Source organism: Saccopteryx leptura, chromosome 7 (genome assembly GCF_036850995.1).
Source record: "Saccopteryx leptura isolate mSacLep1 chromosome 7, mSacLep1_pri_phased_curated, whole genome shotgun sequence".
Lineage (NCBI taxonomy): Eukaryota > Metazoa > Chordata > Mammalia > Chiroptera > Emballonuridae > Saccopteryx > Saccopteryx leptura.
Window position 1 is genome coordinate 59,099,059 of NC_089509.1, and position 25,380 is coordinate 59,124,438.

At 38.0% G+C, this 25,380-nt stretch overlaps 1 protein-coding gene across 3 annotated transcripts in view; it reads left to right on the forward strand.

Moving 5' to 3' along the window:
• The window catches only part of MAP3K20 (mitogen-activated protein kinase kinase kinase 20), a 188,437-nt gene that overhangs the window by 73,430 nt on the left and 89,627 nt on the right, over positions 1–25,380 (forward strand). For all 3 annotated transcript variants that reach the window (XM_066345735.1, XM_066345737.1, XM_066345736.1), the window contains exon 3: positions 10,204–10,291. In XM_066345735.1, coding sequence (XP_066201832.1) covers positions 10,204–10,291 — 88 coding nt within the window. The remainder of the gene's footprint in view (positions 1–10,203; positions 10,292–25,380) is intronic.

Here is a 25,380-nt window from a genome sequence, read left to right on the forward strand (position 1 = left end):
AGGGAGATAATAGTAGGCTCAAGCTCATGCTTTGCAGTGGGGATTTAAAGGTTTAATATCCATGAAGTTCTTAGCCTACCCCAGAGTAGGTACTCAATAAATATTAGCTTGTTATCATAGAGGAGTCTGTAAATTGGAATCTCTTTGAGCAAGGGCAGCTTTTAATAAAAAAAGGTATGGATGAAAGGACTCATATTTTTATTGGACTTCTTTTAAAGAGAAGGGGAAATATATAAAAAGAGGCAGAGGTAGGAGACCTAGATTCAAATTTTATTGCTGACGTTTACTAAGCTCCTAGAAAGTGAGCCTGAACAAATCAAATCAAAGACCTAGTTTTTTTGTTTGTTTGTTTTTTGTTTTTATTGTATTTATTTTTAATGGGGTGACATCAGTAAATCAAGATACATATATTCAAAGATAACATGTCCAGGTTATCTTAAAGTTCAATTATGTTGCATACCCATCACCCAAAGTCAGATTGTCCTGTTACCCTCTATCTAGTTCTCTTTGTGCCCCTCCCCCTCCCCCTCTCCCTTCCCTCTCCCTCTCCTCCCTCCCCCCGTAACCACCACACTCTTATCAATGTCTCTTGGTCTCACTTTTATGTCCCATCTATGTATGGAAAAATGCAGTTCCTGGTTTTTTCTGATTTACTTATTTCACTCCGTATAATGTTGTCAAGGTCCCACCATTTTGCTATAAATGATCCGATGTCATCATTTCTTATGGCTGAGTAGTATTCCATGGTGTATATGTGCCACATCTTCTTTATCCAGTCATCTATTGATGGGCTTTTTGGTTGTTTCCATGTCCTGGCCACTGTGAACAATGCTGCAATGAACATGGGGCTGCATGTGTCTTTACATATCAATGTTTCTGAGTTTTTTGGGTATATACCCAGTAGAGGGATTGCTGGGTCATAAGGTAGTTCTATTTTCAGTTTTTTGAGGAACCACCATACTTTCTTCCATAATGGTTGTACTACTTTACATTCCCACCAACAGTGGATGGGGGTTCCTTTTTCTCCACAACCTCTCCAACATTTGCTATTACCTGACTTGCTAATAACAGCTAATCGAACAGGTGTGAGGTGGTATCTCATTGCAGTTTTGATTTGCATTTCTCTAATAACTAAAGAAGATGAGCATCTTTTCATATATCTGTTGGCCATCTGTATTTCTTCCTGGGAGAAGTGTCTGTTCATATCCTCTTCCCATTTTTTTATTGGATTGTTTGTTTGTTTGTCGTTGAGTTTTATGAGTTCTTTGTATATTTTGGATATTAGGCCCTTATCTGAGCAGGTGCTTAAAAATATCATTTCCCAATTAGTTGGCTGTCTGTTTATCTTGTTATCAATTTCTCTTGCTGAACAAAAACTTCTTAGTCTGATGTAGTCCCATTCATTAATTTTTGCTTTCACTTCTCTTGCCTGTGGAGTCAAATTCATAAAATGCTCTTTAAAGCCCAGGTCCATGAGTTTGGTACCTATGTCTTCTTCTATGTACTTTATTGTTTCAGGTCTTATGTTTAGATCTTTGATCCATTTTGAGTTAATTTTAGTACAAGGGGGACAAACTGTAGTCCAGCTTCATTCTTTTGCATGTGGCTTTCCAGTTTTCCCAGCACCATTTGTTGAAGAGGCTTTCTTTTCTCCATTGTGTGTTGTTGGCCCCTTTATCAAAAATTATTTGACTATATATATGTGATTTTATTTCTGGGTTTTCTATTCTGTTCCATTGGTCTGAGTGTCTATTTTTCTGCCAATACCATGTTGTTTTGATTGTCGTGGCCCTATAATAGAGTTTGAAGTCAGGTATTGTAATGCCCCCAGCTTCATTCCTTTTCTTTAGGATTGCTTTGGCTATTCGGGGCTTTTTATAGTTCCATATAAATCTGATGATTTTTTGCTCCATTTCTTTAAAAAATGTCATTGGAATTTTGATGGGAATTGCATTAAATTTGTATATTGCTTTGGGTAATATGGCCATCTTGATTATATTTATTCTACCTAACCAAGAACAAGGAATATTCTTCCATCTCATAATGTCTTTTTCGATTTCCCTTAACAATGGTTTATAGTTTTCATTGTATAAGTCCTTTACATTCTTTGTTATGTTTATTCCTAGGTATTTTATTTTTTTTTGTTGCAATCGTGAAGGGGATTATTCTTTTGAGTTCATTCTCAAATGTTTCATTGTTGGCATATAGAAAGGCTATTGACTCAAAGACCTAGTTTTAAAAAATCTTAAATATAATTAAAAAATCTAACTTATTTGTGAGAGTCAACTAAGATAAGTGCTTTAGAATATTGAAGTGCTATATTTAGGTAAAAACATAGATGAATGTGGAAGGAAGGTTGAATGTAATAAACATATGAAGTTAATTAAAAGAAGCATAATATTACACAACTATAATAAATGGAACAACTAAGTAGAATGGCAAGTTGATGTTTCTCTCCCTTCCCTTCTTTCCCTCTCCCTCTCCCTCTCTCTCCCCCTCCCTTCCTCTGTCTCTCTCTCTCTCAAATCAATGAAAAAAAAAATGAATAAACAAGCGTCATAGGAAGTTGGAATCCACTGCTAGAGAGATCTGAATTTGCCCAATCAGCTTGACTTGACTCTGAATGATAAATTGATTTTGAAGGAAGGGGTAAGCTGTAAGAGAAAGGAGTGAGCATTGGTTGAGCACCTGGCATTTGCTGGACACTAGGGTAGGATTACTGTCCTCATTTTACAAATGAGGAGACTGAGGCCCAGGGAGGTTAAATAACTTCTTCAAAGTGACTGAGCTTATATAAATGGCAGAGCTAAGACTCATGCTCAAGCCTGTTTGACTCCAGAGAATATCCTAATACGCCATGGCCAATTACCTCAGTACAGTTAAGCAAATATTTATTGAGTATCCACTCTGTGCAAAGGTCTGTTACTAATACATTAATTTATTTAATTTTTTTACAGAGATGAATAGAAATGTAAAGCATGAAGGAATCTAGGAGATAATTTTGTCCAACCAAGTCATTTTATAGGAAAATAAGGTCCAGGGTGACCAGATAGCTTTAGGGCCATCCATTTTGGAACTAGAATTTTTGGTTCAGTATTTGATTAAGTTACATATATTGCTATTCGGGTTTTTAAAAGCTTGATGCTTCATTAGCTCATACTTTAGGACTAATTATGAAACTTACAAGCTCTCTTTGGAGATGTTTTCCATGTAATTTTAGCACCAAATTAATCTCTTTGCCCAAATCACCTAAGTTGTTTAGTGGAAAGCTGGGTTTTTGTTTATGCTTTTGCCACCCAAACTGAATACAGCTTGTCTACAATGTGTATCTGACTGTTTCATGTCATCATAGTGACATTCTGTTGTGAGCAACGGAGAATGTAAAATCCCTCAGTCTTTTTTATGATTTGGGGCTATCTCTCAACCCCCTGTTCATAAAGCCTTGCTATTTGTTTCATTCCGTTCTAGCCACCCTTCCCACCTACCAGGTTCAGCTGCCTTGGTTGGGTTTTACTTAACTGTAGAGCAGCCCGACTCCTGGAGGGGAACGCAGGCTGCGTGCTGAGCGGCCACATGTGGTATGTCTGCGGCAGCCCGCCAGGAAAACCACGGAGCAATAGAGACTTCCCAGCAGTGGGGTGTTTGCAATAAATCCCACATGGCTCCATCTCATTGTTCATCAGGAGTGAACAGGAGCCATGTGGGATTTTAGGAAAATGCCCCTATCGTGATACTTTTGGGATAAAAATGCAGTGAATGAAATAGCTTTTTCTTGCTTTTGATTCTGGTTTTTGTGATCTGATGTATATAAATCTTTTGATTACTGAGATTGATTCTACCTCAGTTACCTTTATACTCAGAGTGTGAAACAGAAAGCAAGTTTTACTGACATCCTGCCTGAAAGAGCTGGGTGTTTTGACCTTATAGACTTGTGAGCACTGTTTTAGGGAGTTCTTAAATCCAGAATTTTCCCCTGTCCCTTACATCCCACTGCTAAGTACAGTGGTTCTGGGCTCTGTGGTGGCAAAGAGCTGTGCTGACGCAGGTCCCCACCAGCAGCGTCTTACTGTTCTCGCTGTACGTAAGCACTTGCTAACATGGACACTCAAGCAATTATCTAAACACACTAAGTATCATTATCATCACATACTACTTGTTCATTCATCCTTCAAATAGTATGGAGTGCTTCCTGTGTATAAAGCTTTAGACTTCGCTCCCTCATGTGGTGTTATACTAGACATTCTGCAAGATGAGCAAAGTGGGAAAGGCTTCCTTAAAGGACAGCTGGCCACAGCAGCAGATGTAAGAAGGGAAGTGGATATCGTTTAATAAAACACTGGTCCAGACGCTGAGTAGGCTGAAATCAACCCAGAGTGCACTCAGTTTATAGCACCCACAGCTTGAGTCTCATGGCCCCTGGGAACCTGTGGCCTCCCTGAGAATAACCCACGTGAGCACTGGTTTGTTCCGGAGCCATGTCGGGAGAAACTCATAGCTCAGAGATGAACTAAACTCGGTTTCCTATGCCTAGGGTAGTCCTGGGAAGGTACAGAAAGAGTTTTACTTCTTCCTGGTTTAGTCCTAGGAAAAGTCAGGATTTCTGTGCAAATATTTTTAATTTTATGTTTATATGCCCTAGTCATATATATTACATATAACTATCATGTGTTACTTCTTCTGATATTAAAATTACATTGTCTTACTTCTCCAAAGAGGACATACAGATGACCAATAGGCATATGAAAATATGCTCAACATCACTAATCATTAGAGAAATGCAAATTAAAACCACAGTGAGATATCACCTCACACCAGTCAGAATGGCGCTCATCAACAAAACAACACAGAATAAGTGCTGGCGAGGATGTGGAGAAAAGGGAACCCTCCTGCACTGCTGGTGGGAATGCAGACTGGTGCAGCCACTGTGGAAAACAGTATGGAGATTCCTCAAAAAACTGAAAATCGAACTGCCTTTTGACCCAGCTATCCCACTTTTAGGAATATACCCCAAGGACACCATAGAACTGCTCCAAAAGGAGAAATGCACCCCCATGTTTGTGGCAGCATTGTTCACAATAGCAAAGATCTGGAAACAGCCCAAGTGTCCGTCAGAGGATGAGTGGATTAAAAAGCTTTGGTACATATATACTATGGAATACTACTCAGGAAATGATGATATCGGATCATTTACAATAACATGGATGGACCTTGATAACATTATATGGAGTGAAATAAGTAAATCAGAAAAAACTAAGAACTATATGAATCCATACATAGATGGGACATAAAAATGAGACTCAGAGACATGAACAAGAATGTGATGGTAACGGGGGTGTGGGGGTGGGGGGGAGGGGGGAGGGGGCGAGGAAGGAGAGAGGGGGTGGGGGAGGGGAGGGGCACAAAGAAAACCAGATAGAAGGTGACTGAAGACAATTTGACTTTGGGTGAGGGGTATACAGCATAATCGAATGTCAAAATAATCTGGAGATGTTTTCTCTCAACATATGTACCCTGATTTATCAATGTCACTGCATTAAATTTAATTTTTTAAAAATTACATTGTCTTATTATAAAGAATTTGGGAATATATAAGCATTTAAATTCACTTATGTTCCTTATGCTACCTAGAGATAATCACAATTAATATTCTGTTTATTTCTTCCCAGTCTCTCTTCTATATATATAATTTTTATTTTTAACAAATGTGGGATTATCTCATTCTTCTAGAACTTTTGGATGGAGAATAGACTGACCTTGGATCATATTGATATTCTAGAGACAGAACTGTCTTTTTTTTTTTTTTTTTCTTTTTCATTTTTCTGATGTTGGAAACAGGGAGAGACAGTTAGACAGACTCCCGCATGCGCCCAACCGGGATCCACCCGGCACGCCCACCAGGGGCGACGCTCTGCCCACCAGGGGGCGATGCTCTGCCCATCCTGGGCGTCGCCATGTTGCGACCAGAGCCACTCTAGCACCTGAGGCAGAGGCCACAGAGCCATCCCCAGCGCCCGGGCCATCTTTGCTCCAATGGAGCCTTGGCTGCGGGAGGGGAAGAGAGAGACAGAGAGGAAAGCGCGGGGGAGGGGTGGAGAAGCAAATGGGCGCTTCTCCTGTGTGCCCTGGCCGGGAATCGAACCCGGGTCCTCCGCACGCTAGGCCGACGCTCTACCGCTGAGCCAACCGGCCAGGGCCAGAACTGTCTTTGTAGAGAGCCTTAACTTGAATGCACAGTGTAGTGAGCAGGCCACTTCCTCTAATGATGGGATGAACTACTTTGCTTTCTTTTGCTATCATATTCTCATGGAATCATAGAATCTTGGAATTGATGAGGACCTCAGAGATCAGGGTCCACGGAGCAGTGTTTTAATTACCGCACACAGCACGGGGAGGAGGAACATTTGATACTTGTGGACAGTACAAGCATACCATGGGTTTTTATACCTACTGTCTTGGTTGTCAGTACCATATCACAGGCAGAAGGACGGACCCTGTGAGACACAGTCCTGCTGCTGTGTGGAGGCTGATGGCTGTTGGCGACCAGTGAGAAAAACATGCTCCTAATACAGATAAATGGAGCCTGCCAGCCTAGTGATATGGCTCCTCATAAGCTATCGCTTTCACTCTGTAGTGATCAGTAGAGTGCTCTTGTTATCTTTCACAAAAGGAAGTGAACTCAATTTCATTTTTAATATATTTATCACAGAAATAATGCAGACTCTTTCAATGGAACATTTTTAAAATTGTAAAAAAAGTTTTAGAAACACAGAATCTTTAAAGATTCTAGAGCAGCTCTTCAAAATTAAAGAGACAGATTTAAATGGGATTAGGTTGAAAAGCATTTTGAATTGAGGGAAAGGGGTTGGTCTGAGGATGAAAATGCCAATTAAATTAAAATTTTATTATAAAACTGGTGAAAGTGTTAATCCAAATTTGGAGGGACCCGAAACATGGAAGACAGGAACAAGGTCCATTGTTTACACATCAAAGCTTTATTGTCTAGCTTGGCCAAGTGGCGGGAACTCTGACAGAAATCTGACGGAGAGTGCACCGGCCCTTTGTTCTACTTAGTTTTTATAGTTTTGTAAGTGGGAAGTACAGAAGCAAAAATTGCAGTTAGGAGCCCCTTACCGCTATTGGTTATAGTCATATGTCCTTTAACATGATAGGACCACGGTCAATTTGCAAACCATACATTATTTTGGAGAAAACAAAATTTACAAGTCAACACAATGGTAGAAAGATGTCTCTTTACATATTAAAGGCTTTCCTATATTATCTAGTGTTTATCTGCTATCTCTCTGTCCAGAGTCACACGTGTTAACCACACGCATTTACATAGGAGAGGTAGTTTCTGTGGGGACAAATACCCGCAAATGGCTCATTGCTATGAGAAAAGGTTTATTTTGGCTTTTCTCTTCCTGCACCTGGCTAGCCATTCACCCCTTTCCTCACAGATGTGGTGGAATGTCTGGGAATCTATGTTTTCTCCCCCTTGCATTTACAATACAATGCCAAGGGCCATCCTGGTTATGCCAATCACACAGTACAGAGACTATTCTCACAATTTCTCTGCACACCTTAACCCAAATTAATAAAATGTTCTCTGAGCCTCCTAAAATATTAATATTAATTCTGTAGCCTTTGGTACTTTATAACACCTGCGGGTGAAATGGCTCAGTGGCTCCTCAAAAGTACTTTAAAGAAAGGGAATTAAAACTTTATTTCCCTTAAACTTAAATTTAGTTGCAAATATCATTTATTTAGTCTGTCTCTGTTTCTTATTAGCCCACATAAAACTATACAAGAGTACTCTAAAATAGTATGTTGTTTTTATTATATTAAATCAAACTCCTAGTTTATTCAACTAGAACCTTAAGTCTTATTTTGTAAAAATGTCTTTTTCTTTGCAAATTATACTGCAAGAGGATAGTTTTTCATAACTGTAAAAAATTAAAATGTGGATACATGATAATGGTCATTATTTTGATAAATGCGTATTCCCACTCAAGAGCTGTTAGACTTGCTTACCAATATTTGAAAAGATAAATTCTGTGTCTCCAAGGTATCACTTGGTAATCTTAACTATATACATAAAAAACTAGCTGGAACACTGAAATCCTGTGTCATGGTGACTTTTCAGATTGTCATCCAGGCTGACCAGGCAGTGGCATGGTGGATGATGGATGCGTTGGCCTGGGAAACTGAGGACCCAGGTTCAAAACCCTGAGGTCACCGGCTTGAGCACAGACTCACTAGCTTGAGTGCGGGGTTGTCGGCTTGAGCATGGGATTGCTAGCTGAGCGTGGCATCACAGCTCCATGGTTGCTGGCTTGAGCCCAAAGGTTGCTGTCTTGAAGCCCAAGATTGTTGGCTTGAACCCAAAGTCGTTGGCTTAAGGAAGGGATCACTAACTATGCTGGGGCCCACCAGTCAAGGCACGTATAATAAGGCAATCAATGAACAACTAAGGTGCCCCAACTATGAGTTGATGCTTGTTATTTTTCTTCCTTCCTGTCTGTCTCTCTCTCACTTTAAAAAAATCATCATCCAGGATTCAGAATATTTTTTTATTTACTCTTTATTGATAAAAATATTTTTAATAGTTCCAGACTTTAGATACCCCAAAGAATATACCAAAACATACCAAAGGATAAACATTCCCCTATTTTGACAAATACAGGTTCAAAATTCTAATGCTTTACTCACAAAGAGTTGATCCGCCACTTAAAAATGGAGGCAGGGCAGATTATGATTTCCAGACTTTACATGAACTCTGTGTTTTACAATAAACTTCATTTACTATTTCTTAATGAGAAATATAATTGCCACAAGGATGTATAATTATATTGTCCAATTAATGCATTTTCTTCCTACTTCGAAAACTAGACTATGAGAAGATAGTTGCTTAATGAACTCAGAACTTCTACACACAGTAGGCACTCAGTAAGTGTTAAGGGATCATTTTGATAGCCCCCTTCAACATCTATATTACTAAAAGAAAAACATTGTCAAATCAGCCTTGATAAATGTTTCATCCAATCGATGATAATTTTCCTTTCTCTCAGTTTCAATTGAACCTACGTCAACCCTTATACTTCTGTTTTGTACCTAGTTATACCACCTTCAAAACAAGTCTCCAGTGTTTTTTAGTGAAATCTCAACTCTTAACCTATTAAGAAAAGTATAACAAATAACACTAGTTCAATGTACAGATTTCTGATCAAGTCTTTTCTGTTTTCGTTAATTGCTGACATTCTTCACAATCCCATTTCTGGGGTGGGGTTGTATATATAAATCTCTATTTACTTACTGCCAATATCATTCCTTTAATTTTAAATATATTAGACATTTTACTGTCTTTAACTTACATGACTTTGTTCCTAATTGCTTATTGTTCTTGTTTGGCATATTTTATCTCCAAAAAGAAATAAAATGTTAATTACTAAATGTGACTTAGTTAATCTAAAGAATGACCCTCTATAGTCATTAGTCTGTTTTTCACTTCAAAAATTAAGTTTACTAAATATGATTTTTTTTTTTGCCATGTCACTTTGCAGTACAGTGTTCTAGTATTTAATACATTTCAAAGTGTAAAGTGAGGGTTCCCTATCAAGTCACTACTTTAAGTCATAATCCACCTTTATATCCTTAACAGGATCTTTTGCATATAGTAGGAGAGAAATAACATTTTTAATGAATGCTTAGACAAATAATATAAATGGATATTATCTGAATCTATTCCATTAATAGTTAAAAACCTTGCCCTTAATTTTAGCCAACTTAATTTTCACGACTATTTAGCCAACTGATAGAAGTTCAGTTTGTTGCAGCCTCCCGGAAGAGACATTATGCAGAAATGACTATTATGCAGAATTTGACTATTAGGAAGAGTACTTTTACTGTAAATAAATATAGTATCTCCCCCTTTAGTCATCCTCCTCCGCTAGCAGTTAAGCTGGCTTGTTAGAAGGTGCTGCTTTTGCTGCCACTTCAACTCCATTTCAGGTTTAAGTTTTCAGAAAGCTTCAGTAGAAATTCTTAAACTCTCAATAGTGCTGCTAAAATCAGAGTATATTAGCATCGCATACTTGTTGAGCACATACATGTTTATAAATGTATATAAAAGAAAACCAAATAGGAAACCTATTTTATTAGACTTTTATCAATGTGAAATTTTAGTAATCTTTTATTTTTATACAGGCAGAAATCCTCAGTGTCCTCAGTCACAGAAACATCATCCAGTTTTATGGAGTAATTCTTGAACCTCCCAACTATGGTATCGTTACAGGTAGGAACTCGTTATTTGACTTTTTTCCCCCCAATTACCAGGCTTTAGATTTCTTAATATGCAAAAATGTTTAATACTAGGTTCAGTCATGAATTGTATGCTACTGTCAGATGTCACTTTTGTTGCTGTAAAGCGTTAATAAAACTGATTATATCAATATAATTAAGAATGGTGTTTCCACTTCTACCCATGTTTAATTGTGCTAATTATATCTGTGTAAATGCTATTTAAATGCACTTGCAGCTGCAATACCAATATTTAAAGGTACCGTTTAACTAAAATTTCATTTAATTAGTTGAAATGAGCGATGTTTTTTGTAACTCCATGACCTTTTACAAATTAAGATTTCTTGAGCTATTCATGTTGTAATTCTTTGCAAAGCGTTTTAATCCCATTAGAGCATTCTTTCTTCAAGGTCTCTGACATGAGAACAGTATTTTTTAGGTTTGGTCATCTGGGTTGGTAATGACCTTGATCTAAATTATCACGTAATTTGCAACAGCAGTTTTTAACTGATGGAAATGTCCTTTTCAAAAAGGAGCACACAGAAGATTTTGCCATTTAAAAACACAGACGTATTATTTTAATACTTCACACTTATATTTGCACGATCCAAGCAGCAGCTTTAGGTCTATAATAAGTATAATGTTTAGTTTTACAGTAGATAACTTTGATCAGGTTCTTTATCGTAGCAGTTCTTTGATTAAAACAAACAAGAAAAACCTTAAAAAATTAGCCCTATCTTCTTCTACTGTAGATGTAAGAATTTGGGTTATCTTTATGGAACATAATAACTAAACACCCTTAAAAAGGATTGGATTAGGTCCTTTCTTATAAATGATCTCATCTAATATTTACAATACAATATTTATTTTACCAAAAAATAGGTAACATAATTTCTATTTTACATATAAGAACCTAAAACTCTAAGTTACTTTCCCGGGTCACCCAGCTAGTGGGAGAACCGGAGTGGCAAAAATGTTTCTGATGTTGTACAGAAGTGCCTCTTCTTGCCTGCGAGCTGTGATTACACTGGTTCCTAAGCGCAGAGACATGTTTGCTATTATTTCCATCTTCTGGTAACAGACATTTTAACATGCTTTTACTCTGATAAGTAGTTTTTTCACTTAAGTGAAAAGCAGTTCTTAAGCAGTGAGTATTTTATTCCCAATTAGCTATCTTTAGATCTGTGCCTAAAATGAGGTATGTGGCAGTTTTTGTCTTGGGCTGATATATTTTCTATTAACTTGAATACTTAAGAATAGGTTACATTGTTAAGGTCTAAGCCATGCTTACCCTTTTAGGTCAGATTTCTGATATAAGTTAAACCCTGTCTCTGACCCAGTTCCCATATTGCTCCTTGTTTCCTAGTTCATTGTATTTACTTTTTACTGGTTGTGTTCACCTTATAAATCTGAGTGCAGTTTTCTGATCCTCATCTGTAGCTTAATTTATTCTTATCTCGCAGATGAAAGTATGATGCTCCAAAGAGATTAGAAACTCTGCTTCTTGTCTTATACTCTTTATGTTTAATGCTTCTGAGGATAAGATTTGAACTTTAACTCACTAAGTGAACTATTCATGAAGTTTACAGTTTCTTTTGAGGTGATAATGAAGAGTAGAAGAGACTTGAGTCATGGTGTGAATCCTTTTTCCGAGAGTTTCCTCTCAGTCCCTAGGAGGATGTGAAACACAGTCCTGTTTAACCAGCATGTTCAAACTGGGTCTTCGCATCCAAAAGAGGGAGGAAGAATACAAGCAGTTGAAGTAGTATGTTTGATTTTATTGTTTTTAAAATATATATACATATAGATTAACTAGTCACATTTATTTCATGCACCCTTCTAATATTCTCTGCTCATACTTATACTGTACCTTCCCAAAATCTTTGGGTGTCAGTGACTAGTTCTTTTTAGATCTCTGTTTCTCTGTAAGGCCATTAAGTAACATTGAATGTTTACATGAAACATATCTTTAAAACAACACATGTTTCAAAATTGTAAGGTAACGTAAATTGTGTATTTATAGCTCTTTTATTGATCTGTGAAATTGATTATTAAAGATACCTCTTACTTAGCGAAGTTTTGATGTTTTAAAATGTATTAATTTGATAAGATTGTCTTTGTTCCTGAAGATGCTAGTTTTCATTGTTTGTTTACAAGTATCTACAAAAGAAATATATGAACTTTTCAACCAATCATCTGCAGCATTAGGATCAAGCCATACTCTGTGCAAGGGTAATGGTACATAACTGAGCCAAGTTCGGGAAATTAGATGAGGTGGAGACGATAGCACTTACCCTGCCTCTTTAAAAGAACACAATGGATTGAACATACATAAATACCAAAGCATCAGAGAACTAAAAGAGGCTGTTTAAAGAATTAAAGTTAGACTTTCAGGCAAGATGGCATGTAAGTAAACTCAGTGCTCACCTCCTTCCATAGCCACATCAAAATTACAACTAAACTACAGAACAGTCATCATTCAGAACCACCTGAAATATGGCTGAATTAAAGTCCTACAACTAGGGAATCAAAGAAAAACCAACACTGAAACTGGTAGGTAAGGCAGAGATGTGGAACAGGGTGGTCCCACACTTATGTGTGATGGATAAAAGTTGGGAGGGATACCTTGGCTATGGAGGTCCCCCCTGAGGAGTGAGGGGTCCCAGCCCCACACCAGGCCCAGGATTCTAGTGCCAGGAGGAGAAATCCCCGTAACTTCTGGCTGTAAAAACCAGCAGGGGATTGAGGCTGAGGGAAATGGAGGGCTGCAGGAGTCCCAGATGATTCCTCTTAAAGGGACCATGCAAGGACTTACCTGGATTCACTCCCTCTGAACTCTGCTGCTGGGGCAGCAGCTTGAAAGGCGCCAGAGACATAGGGGCAGGAACTGAATTATCCAGCGTTAGAGCAAAAGCTAGGGGGACCGCTTCCTCCCAGATAGAAGTGCTGGCTGGCAGAGGCCATTGTTCCTTTGATGAGTCCTTCCCCCACAGAGCGTGCAGGCAGGTGCCATATCTGAGACTCCCTCAAGCTGGCTACCACATTTCATCCTGCCCTGGTCAAGAAACAGAACAAAACTCCAGAAAAATATCTAAACAAAATGGAGACAAGCAATCTAGTAAATGCAGAGTTCAAAACACTGTTATAAGGGTGCTCAGTGAACTTAGGGGAAGAGTAGGTGAACTTAGTGAGAACTTCAACGTGTAAAAAATGACGTGGAAACTATAAAAAAGAGCTCAGTCAGAAATGAAAAATATACTTACTAAAATGAAGAGTAATTTACAGGGAATCAATAGTAGAGTAGATGAAGCAGAGAATCAAATCAGTGAGTTGGAATTTAAGGAAGCAAAAAACACCCCCAATCAAAACAGCAAAAAGAAAAATCCAAAAAAATGAGGATAGTGTAAGGAGCCTCTGGGACCATTTCAGGCATACCAACATTTGTTTGCATCATGGGGTTACTGGCAGGAGAAGCCACAGAACAAGAAATTGAAAACCTGTTTGAAAATATAATGACAGAAAAATTCTGTAACTTGGTGAAGGAAATAGACATACAAGTCCAGGAAGCACAGAGAGTCCCTAAGAGGCCTACACCAAGACACATCATAATTAAAATACAAAAGGTTGAAGACATAGAGAGAGCAAAGAAAGAATCTTAAAAGTAGCAAGAGATAAGCAGTCTGTTACCCACAAGAAAGCTCCTGTCAGACTGTCAGCTGACTTCTCAGCAGAAACTTTACAGGCCAGAAGGGATTGGCAAGAAATATTCAAAGTGATAAAAAGCAAGAACCTACAACCAAAATTACTATACCCTGTAAAACTACTATTTAGAATTGAAGGACATACGAAGAACTTCCCAGACAAGAAAAAGCTGGAGGAATTTATCACCACCAAATCAGTAGTATCATATGAAATGTTAAAGGATCTTCTTGAAGAAGAAGGAGAAGGAGGGGGAAGGAGGAAAAAGAATAAAAAATATGAATAATAAAATGGCAACAAATACTTATCTATCAACAATTTAATCTAAAACCAAAATAAATGAACAAAGCAAAGAGAAACAGACCTATGGATACAGAGAACATTTTGATGTTTGCCAGATGGGAGGGGAGCCTGGGAGATGGGTGAGAAGGTGGAGGGATTAAGAAGTACAGATTCAAACAATGGTGGAGATGACGTCAGAGTAATGGCGGGGTAGGAAGCGATACCGATAAATCTCCCCCAAAACTCAACAAGATCTTCAACCAGAAACAGAAAAACCTATACTTGGAGCTTCCAGATGCTTCGCAATACACCCAAAGGTATGATTGAGTGAAAAATTGGCTAAAAATATAACCAAATCCCGAAGGAAATAGGGAGTAAGAAATGCTCCGCCTTCCTCACTAACCTAAACAGGGCGGCTTTCTCTGGTAACTGTGAATATAGAAACTGAGGCGGGCAAAGGGGGTGAATACATCCAGGCCGCGACACAAACGGCCGAACCAGGCTGTGGCACGGAGATCCAAGCCGAGGAAAATCTGATCCTGTGGCAACCCGGGCAATACAAGCTAACACTTGCGCCAAACCCAAACAAAGAAAGACAAGCGGCGCGGCCATTTTACCCGGTCTCCTGGTTGGTGCACAGTTAGTGGGCGAGAGATTTCTTCCTAAGCCCCGGCAGTGGGTGCCCGTGTTGCCCCACGGAGAGGCAGGGTCGGAGGCCTTTCTGTGGGCCGAGGGCAGAGTCTCTGGGCAGCCCCAGCACCCTGGGAAAGCCACGCACGGGAGGGAGTGAGAACTAATTCCAACGGTGGAGATTTTCCGTGCTGCTGGGTGTTTCACTCAGAGGGAAACGCAGCCGGCCTCATATCCTGGTTTGCGTGCGCAGATAGTGAATGAGAGATTCCTCCGAGTGCCTCGGCAGTGCGCGCCCGTGTTATCGCACAGAGGGGCAGAGTCAGGGGCCTTTGTGTGGGCCAAAGCAGAATCTCGGGCCGCCCCAGCGCCTTGCAAAAGCCGCGCACGGGGACGGAGCGAGACTCAATTCCAACGCTGCAACTTTTCCCTGCGGTTGGGGGTTTCACTCAGAGCGTGAGACTGCTGGCCGGATATCCTGGTCGCAGACAGTGAGTGAGAGTTTCCTCCAAGCGCCCCGGAAGTGGGCGCCCGCTTGTGTTACCGGACAGAGTGGCAGAGCCAGAGGTCTTTGAGTGGGCGGAAAGCCCGCCTGATTATGCTAGCAGCTCTGACTGACTGAGCCTTACCCAGAGCCCTGTGCTGAGTGGAAATAGAGTGGGGAGTTGCCAGCTCTTTGAGCCTCTTACTATCCAGGCAGAGGCAGCAGCAACCCCATAGCTGGATTATCAGGCTACTAATTGAGGAAGGAAAGACTAGGAGAAAGACTCCAGGAACACAGACTCTCTCACTGTCGGAGCCTATAAATGCTAATGAGCTTCGACTGCCAACGAGACTAAAGCACAATACATGACATTGCCATAGAGACTTATCAACTGCAAACCTCCACCTGAGCGTGCCAAAGGGGCAAAACCCGGGGTACAGAGTCACCGACCAGGAAGAGGGAGAGAAAAGAAAAAGCAAGAAGATAACCTCTCAAAATCAAGAATAATCTGCAGACTTTATAACCTATCCCATTTTATTATATTTGTTCGTTTGTTTCTCTTATCTTCATTCTTGATACTTTTTTTTTCCTCCTCCAATTTGGCCGATTAACTCTCTACCGGTCTTACTCTCTCCTCTCCTTGAACTACACTACCCATAAGTGTTACATCTCCCATTATCTTTTCTCTTCTCTTCCTTTCTCTCTATGAGGGTTGCACTCCAAAACCCTTAACTCTCTCTCTCTCTCTCTCTCTCCTTTCTTTTTTCTTCTTTTAGTGGTTCCCTCTTTTTTTTCTCTCTCTCTCTTTCTTTTCTCCCTCTATATTAGTTTCTTCCTTTCTCCTTTACATCTCCTCTCATTCAAACCTCAATAACAAACAAATTATCTTATCTGGGACTCAAACTTATGTTTGTGGCATTTTGGGGGGTTTTTACTTCACCTTTTTAACTCACTAGCAGTGCTCCCATCCCTGGCTCTCCATATTATCTAGTTCTTGTTCCACTAAATACAATAGTAATTTTTTAATTTGTCCCCCCATTATTCTGTTTTCCTCTTAATCCTCTCATCATAACTCTTAGACAACCAACACCTAAAAGCAAATCATTTTATTCTTGACCCAAATTTTTTCCTTATTTGCTTTTTGTGGATCCATACGCTCTTTTTTTTTTCTTTTTTTTTTTTTTTTTTCTTTTTTTTTTTTTTTGCCCCTTTATTACTTTTCCCCAATTCAGGCCCTCCATCACAGGCATTGTTTGTTATAATTCACAGTCCACCACAAGATTTTCTCAAGAAAGAGGGGAGAGGAGAGGAGAGGAAAAAAGGAGAGGGGGAATAATTTCCTTTTTTTTTTAATTTTTATTTTATTTTATTTTTCTTTATTTCATTATTAATTTTTTTAAAAAAAACTTTTCGATTTTTTATTTTTTTTATTATTTTTTTTAAACTTTTTATTTTTTATTAAATCTCATTAATACTATCAAAAAAACCACCCTCAGATGCCATTAAGGAAGAGAAAATCGAATATCATGGATACAAAAGAAAGAGAGGTAACACAGCTAGATGAGGAAAAATCTATGGAGAAAAAATTTAATATATTGGAAACCTTGGAGCTAAATGACAGAGAATTCAAGATAGAAATCCTAAAAATCCTCCGAGATATACAAGAAAACACAGAAAGGCAATTTAGGGAGCTCAGAAAACAACTCAATGAACACAAAGAATATATGTCCAAGGAAATTGAAACTATAAAAACAAATCAAACAGAGATGAAAAACTCAATTCACGAGCTGAAAAACGAAGTAACAAGCTTAGCTAATAGAACAGGTCAGATAGAAGAGAGGATTAGTGAAATAGAAGACAAGCAACTTGAGGCACAACAGAGAGAAGAAGAAAGAGACTCAAATATTAAAAAAAATGAGATAGCCCTACAAGAATTATCTGACTCCATCAAAAAGAATAACATAAGAATAATAGGTATATCAGAGGGAGAAGAGAGAGAAAATGGAATGGAGAACATACTCAAACAAATAATAGATGAGAACTTCCCAAGCCTGTGGAAAGAACTAAAGCCTCAAGTTCAAGAAGCAAACAGAACTCCAAGTTTTCTTAACCCCAACAAACCTACTCCAAGGCATATCATAATGAAATTGACACAAACCAACAGCAAAGAAAAAATTCTCAAGGCAGCCAGGGAAAAGAAGAATACAACATATAAAGGAAGGCCCATTAGATTATCATCAGATTTCTCAGCAGAAACTCTACAAGCTAGAAGAGAGTGGACCCCAATATTTAAAGTCCTGAAAGAGAGGAACTTTCAGCCACGAATACTATACCCATCAAAGCTATCCTTCAAATATGAAGGAGAAATAAAAACATTCACAGATACAGAAAAGATGAGGGAATTTATCATCAGAAAACCCCCACTCCAGGAATTACTAAAGGGGGTTCTCCAATCAGATACAAAGAACAAAAAAAAACAGAGCCACAAGTAAAAGCTCCAAGAAGAACACAATAAAACCAAATTTAAACTGTGACAACAACAAAAAGAAAGAGGGGGAGAAGATGGAGATTAACAGTAGCAAAGGACGATGGAGTGCAAAAGTACTCACAAAATAGTTTGCTACAATGAACAGGGTAGGGACCCTTTTCATTACTCAAAGGTAACCACCATTGAAAAAACCACCACAGAAGCACATGAGATAAAAAAGATACCAACAGAGGAAAGATGTATGGAATACAACCAAATAAAAACAAAAGATAGAAAAACAAAAGAGAAGGATCAAACAAGACACAAAACTAACAGAAAGCAAGATATAAAATGGCAATAGGGAACTCACAAGTATCAATAATTACACTAAATGTAAACGGATTAAACTCACCAATAAAAAGGCACAGAGTAGCAGAATGGATTAAAAAAGAAAATCCAACTGTATGCTGCCTACAGGAAACTCATCTAAGTAACAAGGATAAAAACAAATTCAAAGTGAAAGGCTGGAAAACAATACTCCAAGCAAATAACATCCAAAAAAAAGCAGGTGTAGCAATACTCATATCGGATAATGCTGACTACAAGACAGGAAAAGTACTCAGAGACAAAAATGGCCATTTCATAATGGCTAAGGGGACACTGAATCAAGAAGACATAACAATTCTTAATATATATGCACCAAACCAAGGAGCACCAAAATATATAAGACAGCTACTTATTGATCTTAAAACAAAAACTGACAAAAATGCAATCATACTTGGAGACCTCAATACACCGCTGACGGCTCTAGATCGGTCATCCAAACAGAGAATCAACAAAGACATAGTGGCCTTAAACAAAACACTAGAGCACCTGGATATGATAGACATCTACAGGACATTTCATCCCAAAGTGACTGAGTATATATTTTTCTCCAGTGTACATGGATCATTCTCAAGAATTGACCATATGTTGGGCCACAAAAACAACATCAGCAAATTCAGAAAAATTGAAGTTGTACCAAGCATATTTTCTGATCATAAAGCCTTGAAACTAGAATTCAACTGCAAAAAAGAGGAAAAAAATCCCACAAAAATGTGGAAACTAAACAACATACTTTTAAAAAATGAATGGGTCAAAGAAGAAATAAGTGCAGAGATCAAAAGATATATACAGACTAATGAAAATGACAATACGACATATCAGAATCTATGGGATGCAGCAAAAGCAGTGATAAGAGGGAAGTTCATATCACTTCAGGCATATATGAACAAACAAGAGAGAGCCCAAGTGAACCACTTAACTTCCCACCTTAAGGAACTAGAAAAAGAAGAACAAAGACAACCCAAAACCAGCCGAAGAAAGGAGATAATAAAAATCAGAGCAGAAATAAATGAATTAGAGAACAGAAAAACTATAGAAAAAATTAATAGAACAAGGAGCTGGTTCTTTGAAAAGATCAACAAAATTGACAAACCCTTGGCAAGACTTACCAAGGAAAAAAGAGAAAGAACTCATATAAACAAAATCCAAAATGAAAGAGGAGAAATCACCACAGACACCGTAGATATACAAAGAATTATTGTAGAATACTATGAAAAACTTTATGCCACTAAATTCAACAACCTAGAAGAAATGGATAAATTCCTAGAAAAATACAACCTTCCTAGACTGAGTCAAGAAGAAGCAGAAAGCCTAAACAGACCTATCAGTAGAGAAGAAATAGAAAAAACCATTAAAAACCTCCCCAAAAATAAAAGTCCAGGCCCTGACGGCTATACCAGCGAATTTTATCAAACATTCAAAGAAGACTTGGTTCCTATTCTACTGAAAGTCTTCCAAAAAATTGAAGAAGAAGCAATACTTCCAAACACATTTTATGAGGCCAACATAACCCTCATACCAAAACCAGGCAAGGATGGCACAAAAAAAGAAAACTACAGACCAATATCTCTAATGAATACAGATGCTAAAATACTAAACAAAATACTAGCAAATCGAATACAACAACATATTAAAAAAATAATACATCATGATCAAGTGGGATTCATCCCAGAATCTCAAGGATGGTTCAACATACGTAAAACGGTTAATGTAATACACTATATCAACAAAACAAAGAACAAAAACCACATGATCTTATCAATAGACGCAGAAAAGGCTTTCGATAAAATACAACGCAATTTTATGTTTAAGACTCTCAACAAAATGGGTATAGAAGGAAAATATCTCAACATGATAAAGGCCATATATGATAAACCATCAGCTAACATCATATTAAATGGCACTAAACTGAAGGCTTTCCCCCTTAAATCAGGAACAAGACAGGGTTGTCCACTCTCTCCACTCTTATTTAATGTGGTACTAGAGGTTCTAGCCAGAGCAATCAGACAAGACAAAGAAATAAAAGGCATCCATATCGGAAAAGAAGAAGTAAAGGTATCACTTTTTGCAGATGATATGATCCTATACATCGAAAACCCCAAAGAATCCACAAAAAGACTACTAGAAACAATAAGCCAATACAGTAAGGTCGCAGGATACAAAATTAACATACAGAAGTCAATAGCCTTTCTATATGCCAACAATGAAACAACTGAGAACGAACTCAAAAGAATAATCCCCTTCACGATTGCAACAAAAAAAATAAAATACTTAGGAATAAACATAACAAAGAATGTAAAGGACTTATATAATGAAAACTATAAACCATTGTTAAGGGAAATCGAAAAAGATATAATGAGATGGAAGAATATACCTTGTTCTTGGCTAGGAAGAATAAATATAATCAAGATGGCTATATTACCCAAAGCAATATACAAATTTAATGCAATTCCCATCAAACTTCCAATGACGTTTTTTAAAGAAATAGAGCAAAAAATCATCAGATTTATATGGAACTATAAAAAACCCCGAATAGCCAAAGCAATCCTAAAGAAAAAGAATGAAGCTGGGGGCATTTCAATACCTGACTTCAAACTCTATTATAGGGCCACGACAATCAAAACAGCATGGTATTGGCAGAAAAATAGACACTCAGACCAATGGAACAGAATAGAAAGTCCAGAAATAAAACCACATATATATAGTCAAATAATTTTTGATAAAGGGGCCAACAACACACAATGGAGAAAAGAAAGCCTCTTCAATAAATGGTGCTGGGAAAACTGGAAAGCCACATGCAAAAGAATGAAACTGGACTACAGTCTCTCCCCCTGTACAAAAATTAACTCAAAATGGATCAAAGATCTAAACATAAGACCTGAAACAATTAAGTACATAGAAGAAGACATAGGTACTCAACTCAGGGACCTGGGTTTTAAAGAGCATTTTATGAATTTGACTCCAATGGCAAGAGAAGTGAAGGCAAAAATTAATGAATGGGACTACATCAGACTAAGAAGTTTTTGCTCAGCAAGAGAAACTGATAACAAAATAAACAGAAAGCCAACTGAATGGGAAATGATTTTTTCAAACAACAGCTCAGATAAGGGCCTAATATCCAAAATATACAAAGAACTCATAAAACTCAACAACAAACAAACAAACAATCCAATAAAAAAATGGGAAGAGGATATGAATAGACACTTCTCCCAGGAAGAAATACAAATGGCCAATAGATATATGAAAAGATGCTCATCTTCTTTAGCTATTAGAGAAATGCAAATCAAAACAGCAATGAGATACCACCTCACACCTGTTCGATTAGCTGTTATTAGCAAGTCAGGTAATAGCAAATGTTGGAGAGGCTGTGGAGAAAAAGGAACCGTCATCCACTGTTGGTGGGAATGTAAAGTAGTACAACCATTATGGAAGAAAGTATGGTGGTTCCTCAAAAAACTGAAAATAGAACTACCTTATGACCCAGCAATCCCTCTACTGGGTATATATCCCAAAAACTCAGAAACATTGATACGTAAAGACACATGCAGCCCCATGTTTATTGCAGCATTGTTCACAGTGGCCAGGACATGGAACCAACCAAAAAGCCCATCAATAGATGACTGGATAAAGAAGATGTGGCACATATACACTATGGAATACTACTCAGCCATAAGAAATGATGACATCGGAACATTTACAGCAAAATGGTGGGATCTTGATAACATGATACGAAGCGAAATAAGTAAATCAGAAAAAACCAGGAACTATATTATTCCATACGTAGGTGGGACATAATAGTGAAACTAAGAGACATTGATAAGAGTGTGGTGGTTACGGGGGGGAGGGGGGAATGGGAGAGGGATAGGGGGTGGGGAGGGGCACAAAGAAAACAAGATAGAAGGTGACAGAGGACAATCTGACTTTGGGTGATGGAAATGCAACATAATTGAACGACAAGATAACCTGGACTTGTTATCTTTGAATATATGTATCCTGATTTATTGATGTCACCCCATTAAAAAAATAAAATTATTAAAAAAAAAAAAAAAAAAAAAAGAAGTACAGATTGGTCTATGGCCATACCACCCTGAACGTGCCCAATCTCGTCTGACCTCAGGAAGTACAAATTGGTTGTTACAGAATAGTCATGGGGATGTAAAGTACAGGATAGGGAATATAGTCAATAATATTCTAATAACTACAGTATATATGGTATATGAGGGGTGCTTGATTTATTGGGATAATCACTTAGTGAGTTATGTAATGTCTTAGTTGCTGTGATATATAACTGAAATTATATAATAATATATGACAGCTGTATAGCACGTCCCCTAGTTACAAATATCCGACTTATATACAACTCATTCTTAAGAATGGAGCACCATAAGGGTTATTGGTAATCAATTGCAGTTGGACATCAGTGAAAATGATATCATAGAGCTACTCAACTCCCATGGCAAAGAACTAACCAAAGAAAACCTTATGGAACTAGAGCAGCAGATAATAGCATTTAGGGAAGAAAACAGGTGCCTAGCAACTCCAGCTGAAAAAGTTTTTTACAAAAGAATTAGCTGATGCTCTTCATCTCATTGAAGCCAGAATGACAAAGTTAGAGGAGCAAGGTCTTGATACAGAGAGGTTTACTATACAGTTACCAAAGACCTGAGATCACTACAACACTGTTTATGATGTGAAAAAGAAAAGCTCTATACAAATCTCCCTTGGTATCTATCTATTTTTTTTTAAATGAATTTTTATTAATGGTAATGGGATGACATTAATAAATCAGGGTACATATATTCAAAGAAAACATGTCTAGGTTATTTTGTCATTAGATTATGTTGCATACCCCTCGCCCAAAGTCAGATTGTCCTTCGCCACCCTCTATCTAGTTCTCTGTGCCCCTCCCCCTCCCCCTAACTCTTCCCCTGTCCTCCCTCCCCCCACCCCTGGTAACCACCACACTCTTGTCCATGTCTCTTAGTCTCATTTTTATGTTCCACCAATGTATGGAATCATGTAGTTCTTGTTTTTTTCTGATTTACTTATTTCACTCCTTATAATGTTATCAAGATCCCACCATTTTGCTGTAAATGATCTGATGTCATCATTTCTTATGGCTGAGTAGTATTCCATAGTGTATATGTGCCACATCTTCTTTATCCAGTCTTCTATTGAAGGGCTTTTTGGTTGTTTCCATGTCTTGGCCACTGTGAACAATGCTGCAATGAACATGGGGCTACATGTGTCTTCACGTATCAATGTTTCTGAGGTTTTGGGGTATATACCCAGTAGAGGGATTGCTGGGTCATAAGGTAGTTCTATTTGCAGTTTTTTGAGGAACCACCATACTTTCCTCCATAATGGTTGTACTACTTTACAGTCCCACCAACAGTGAATGAGGGTTCCTTTTTCTCCACAGCCTCTCCAACATTTGCTATTACCCGTCTTGTTGATAATAGCTAATCTAACAGGGGTGAGGTGGTATCTCATTGTAGTTTTGATTTGCATTTCCCTAATAACTAATGAAGCTGAGCATCTTTTCATATATCTGTTGGCCATTTGTATCTCTTCCTGGGAGAAGTGTCTATTCATGTCCTCTTCCCATTTTTTTATTGGATTGTTTGTTTGTTTGTTGTTGAGTTTTATGAGTTCTTTGTAAATTTTGGATATTAGGCCCTTATCTGAGCTGTTGTTTGAAAATATCATTTCCCATTTAGTTGGCTGTCTGTTTATTTTTATATCAGTTTCTCTTGCTGAGCAAAAACTTCTTAGTCTGATGTAGTCCCATTCATTAATTTTTGCCTTCACTTCTCTTGCCATTGGAGTCAAGTTCATAAAATGTTCTTTAAAACCCAGGTCCATGAGTTTAGTACCTATGTCTTCTTCTATGTACTTTATTGTTTCAGGTCTTATATTTAGGTCTTTGATCCATTTTGAATTAATTTTAGTACACAGGGACAGGCTGTAGTCAAGTTTCATTCTTTTGCATGTGGCTTTCCAGTTTTCCCAACACCATTTGTTGAAGAGGCTTTCTTTTCTCCATTGTGTGTTGTTGGCCCCGGTATCTATCTATTTTAAGAAACCAACTCCAGCAGCAGAATCAATCCCCCTGACTCTCTAACACCAGTCCCATCCTCTCCAACAAGTCCATTATCTTCTGCATCATCCAAGATTGTTTAAGGTTATATTTAAAAATGTTTAAGTATTTATATACACAGGAAGGTAAAAATAAATACTGTGTTAAGATAAACATCTAAGTTGCATTTAATAGGTAAATGTACCTGTTCCAACTTACATACAAATTCAACTTAAGGACAAACCTATAGAATCTATTTTGTTCGTAACCTGGGGACTGCCTGTAAATGAAAAGTATAGATGATTTTTAAATGGGGGAAAAAGAAGTAAAGGAAACTATGAAAACAATGAATCACCTGATAGGGAAATTCATCAAATAGATAGAAATTAGTATTATGTTTTAAAAAGTACCCAGTGGAAGAAGCTTTGGAATTGAAAAAGACAATAATTGAAATTTAAAATTCTCTAGAATTTGCTTAACAGCATATTTTAAATAGTAGAAGAAAAAAATCAGTGAACTTAAAACTAGGTCAATAGAAATTATTTAATCTGAAAAAGAAACACTTTGAAGAAAAATGAACAGAACTTGAGACCTATGGGACAACATCAAGTACCAGTTAATGTATGATAGGAAAGAAAGAAAATAAGAAGGGTATAAAAATAGAAAATAGAAATAAATAAGGCTCTGGCTGGTTGGTTCAGTGCTAGAGTGTCAGCCCAGCATGTGGAAGTCTCAGGTTCAATTCCTGGTCAGGGCACACAGGAGAAGCAACCATTTGCTTCTCCACTCCTCCCTCCCTCCCCCTCCCCCTTGCCCTTCTCTCTCTCTCCTTTTCCCACAGCCATGGCTCAAATGGTTTGAGCAAGTTGGCTCCAGGCTCTGAAGATGGCTCCATACCCCCCCCCTTGGTGCTGAAATAGCTCGGTTGCTGAACAACAGAGCAGTGGTGCTGGAAGGGCAGAGCATTGCCCCATAGGGGGCTTGCTGGGTGGATCCTGGTCGGAGCAGAATCTCTCTGCCTCCCAGCCTCTCCACCTCTCACTTAAAAAGAAAAGAAAA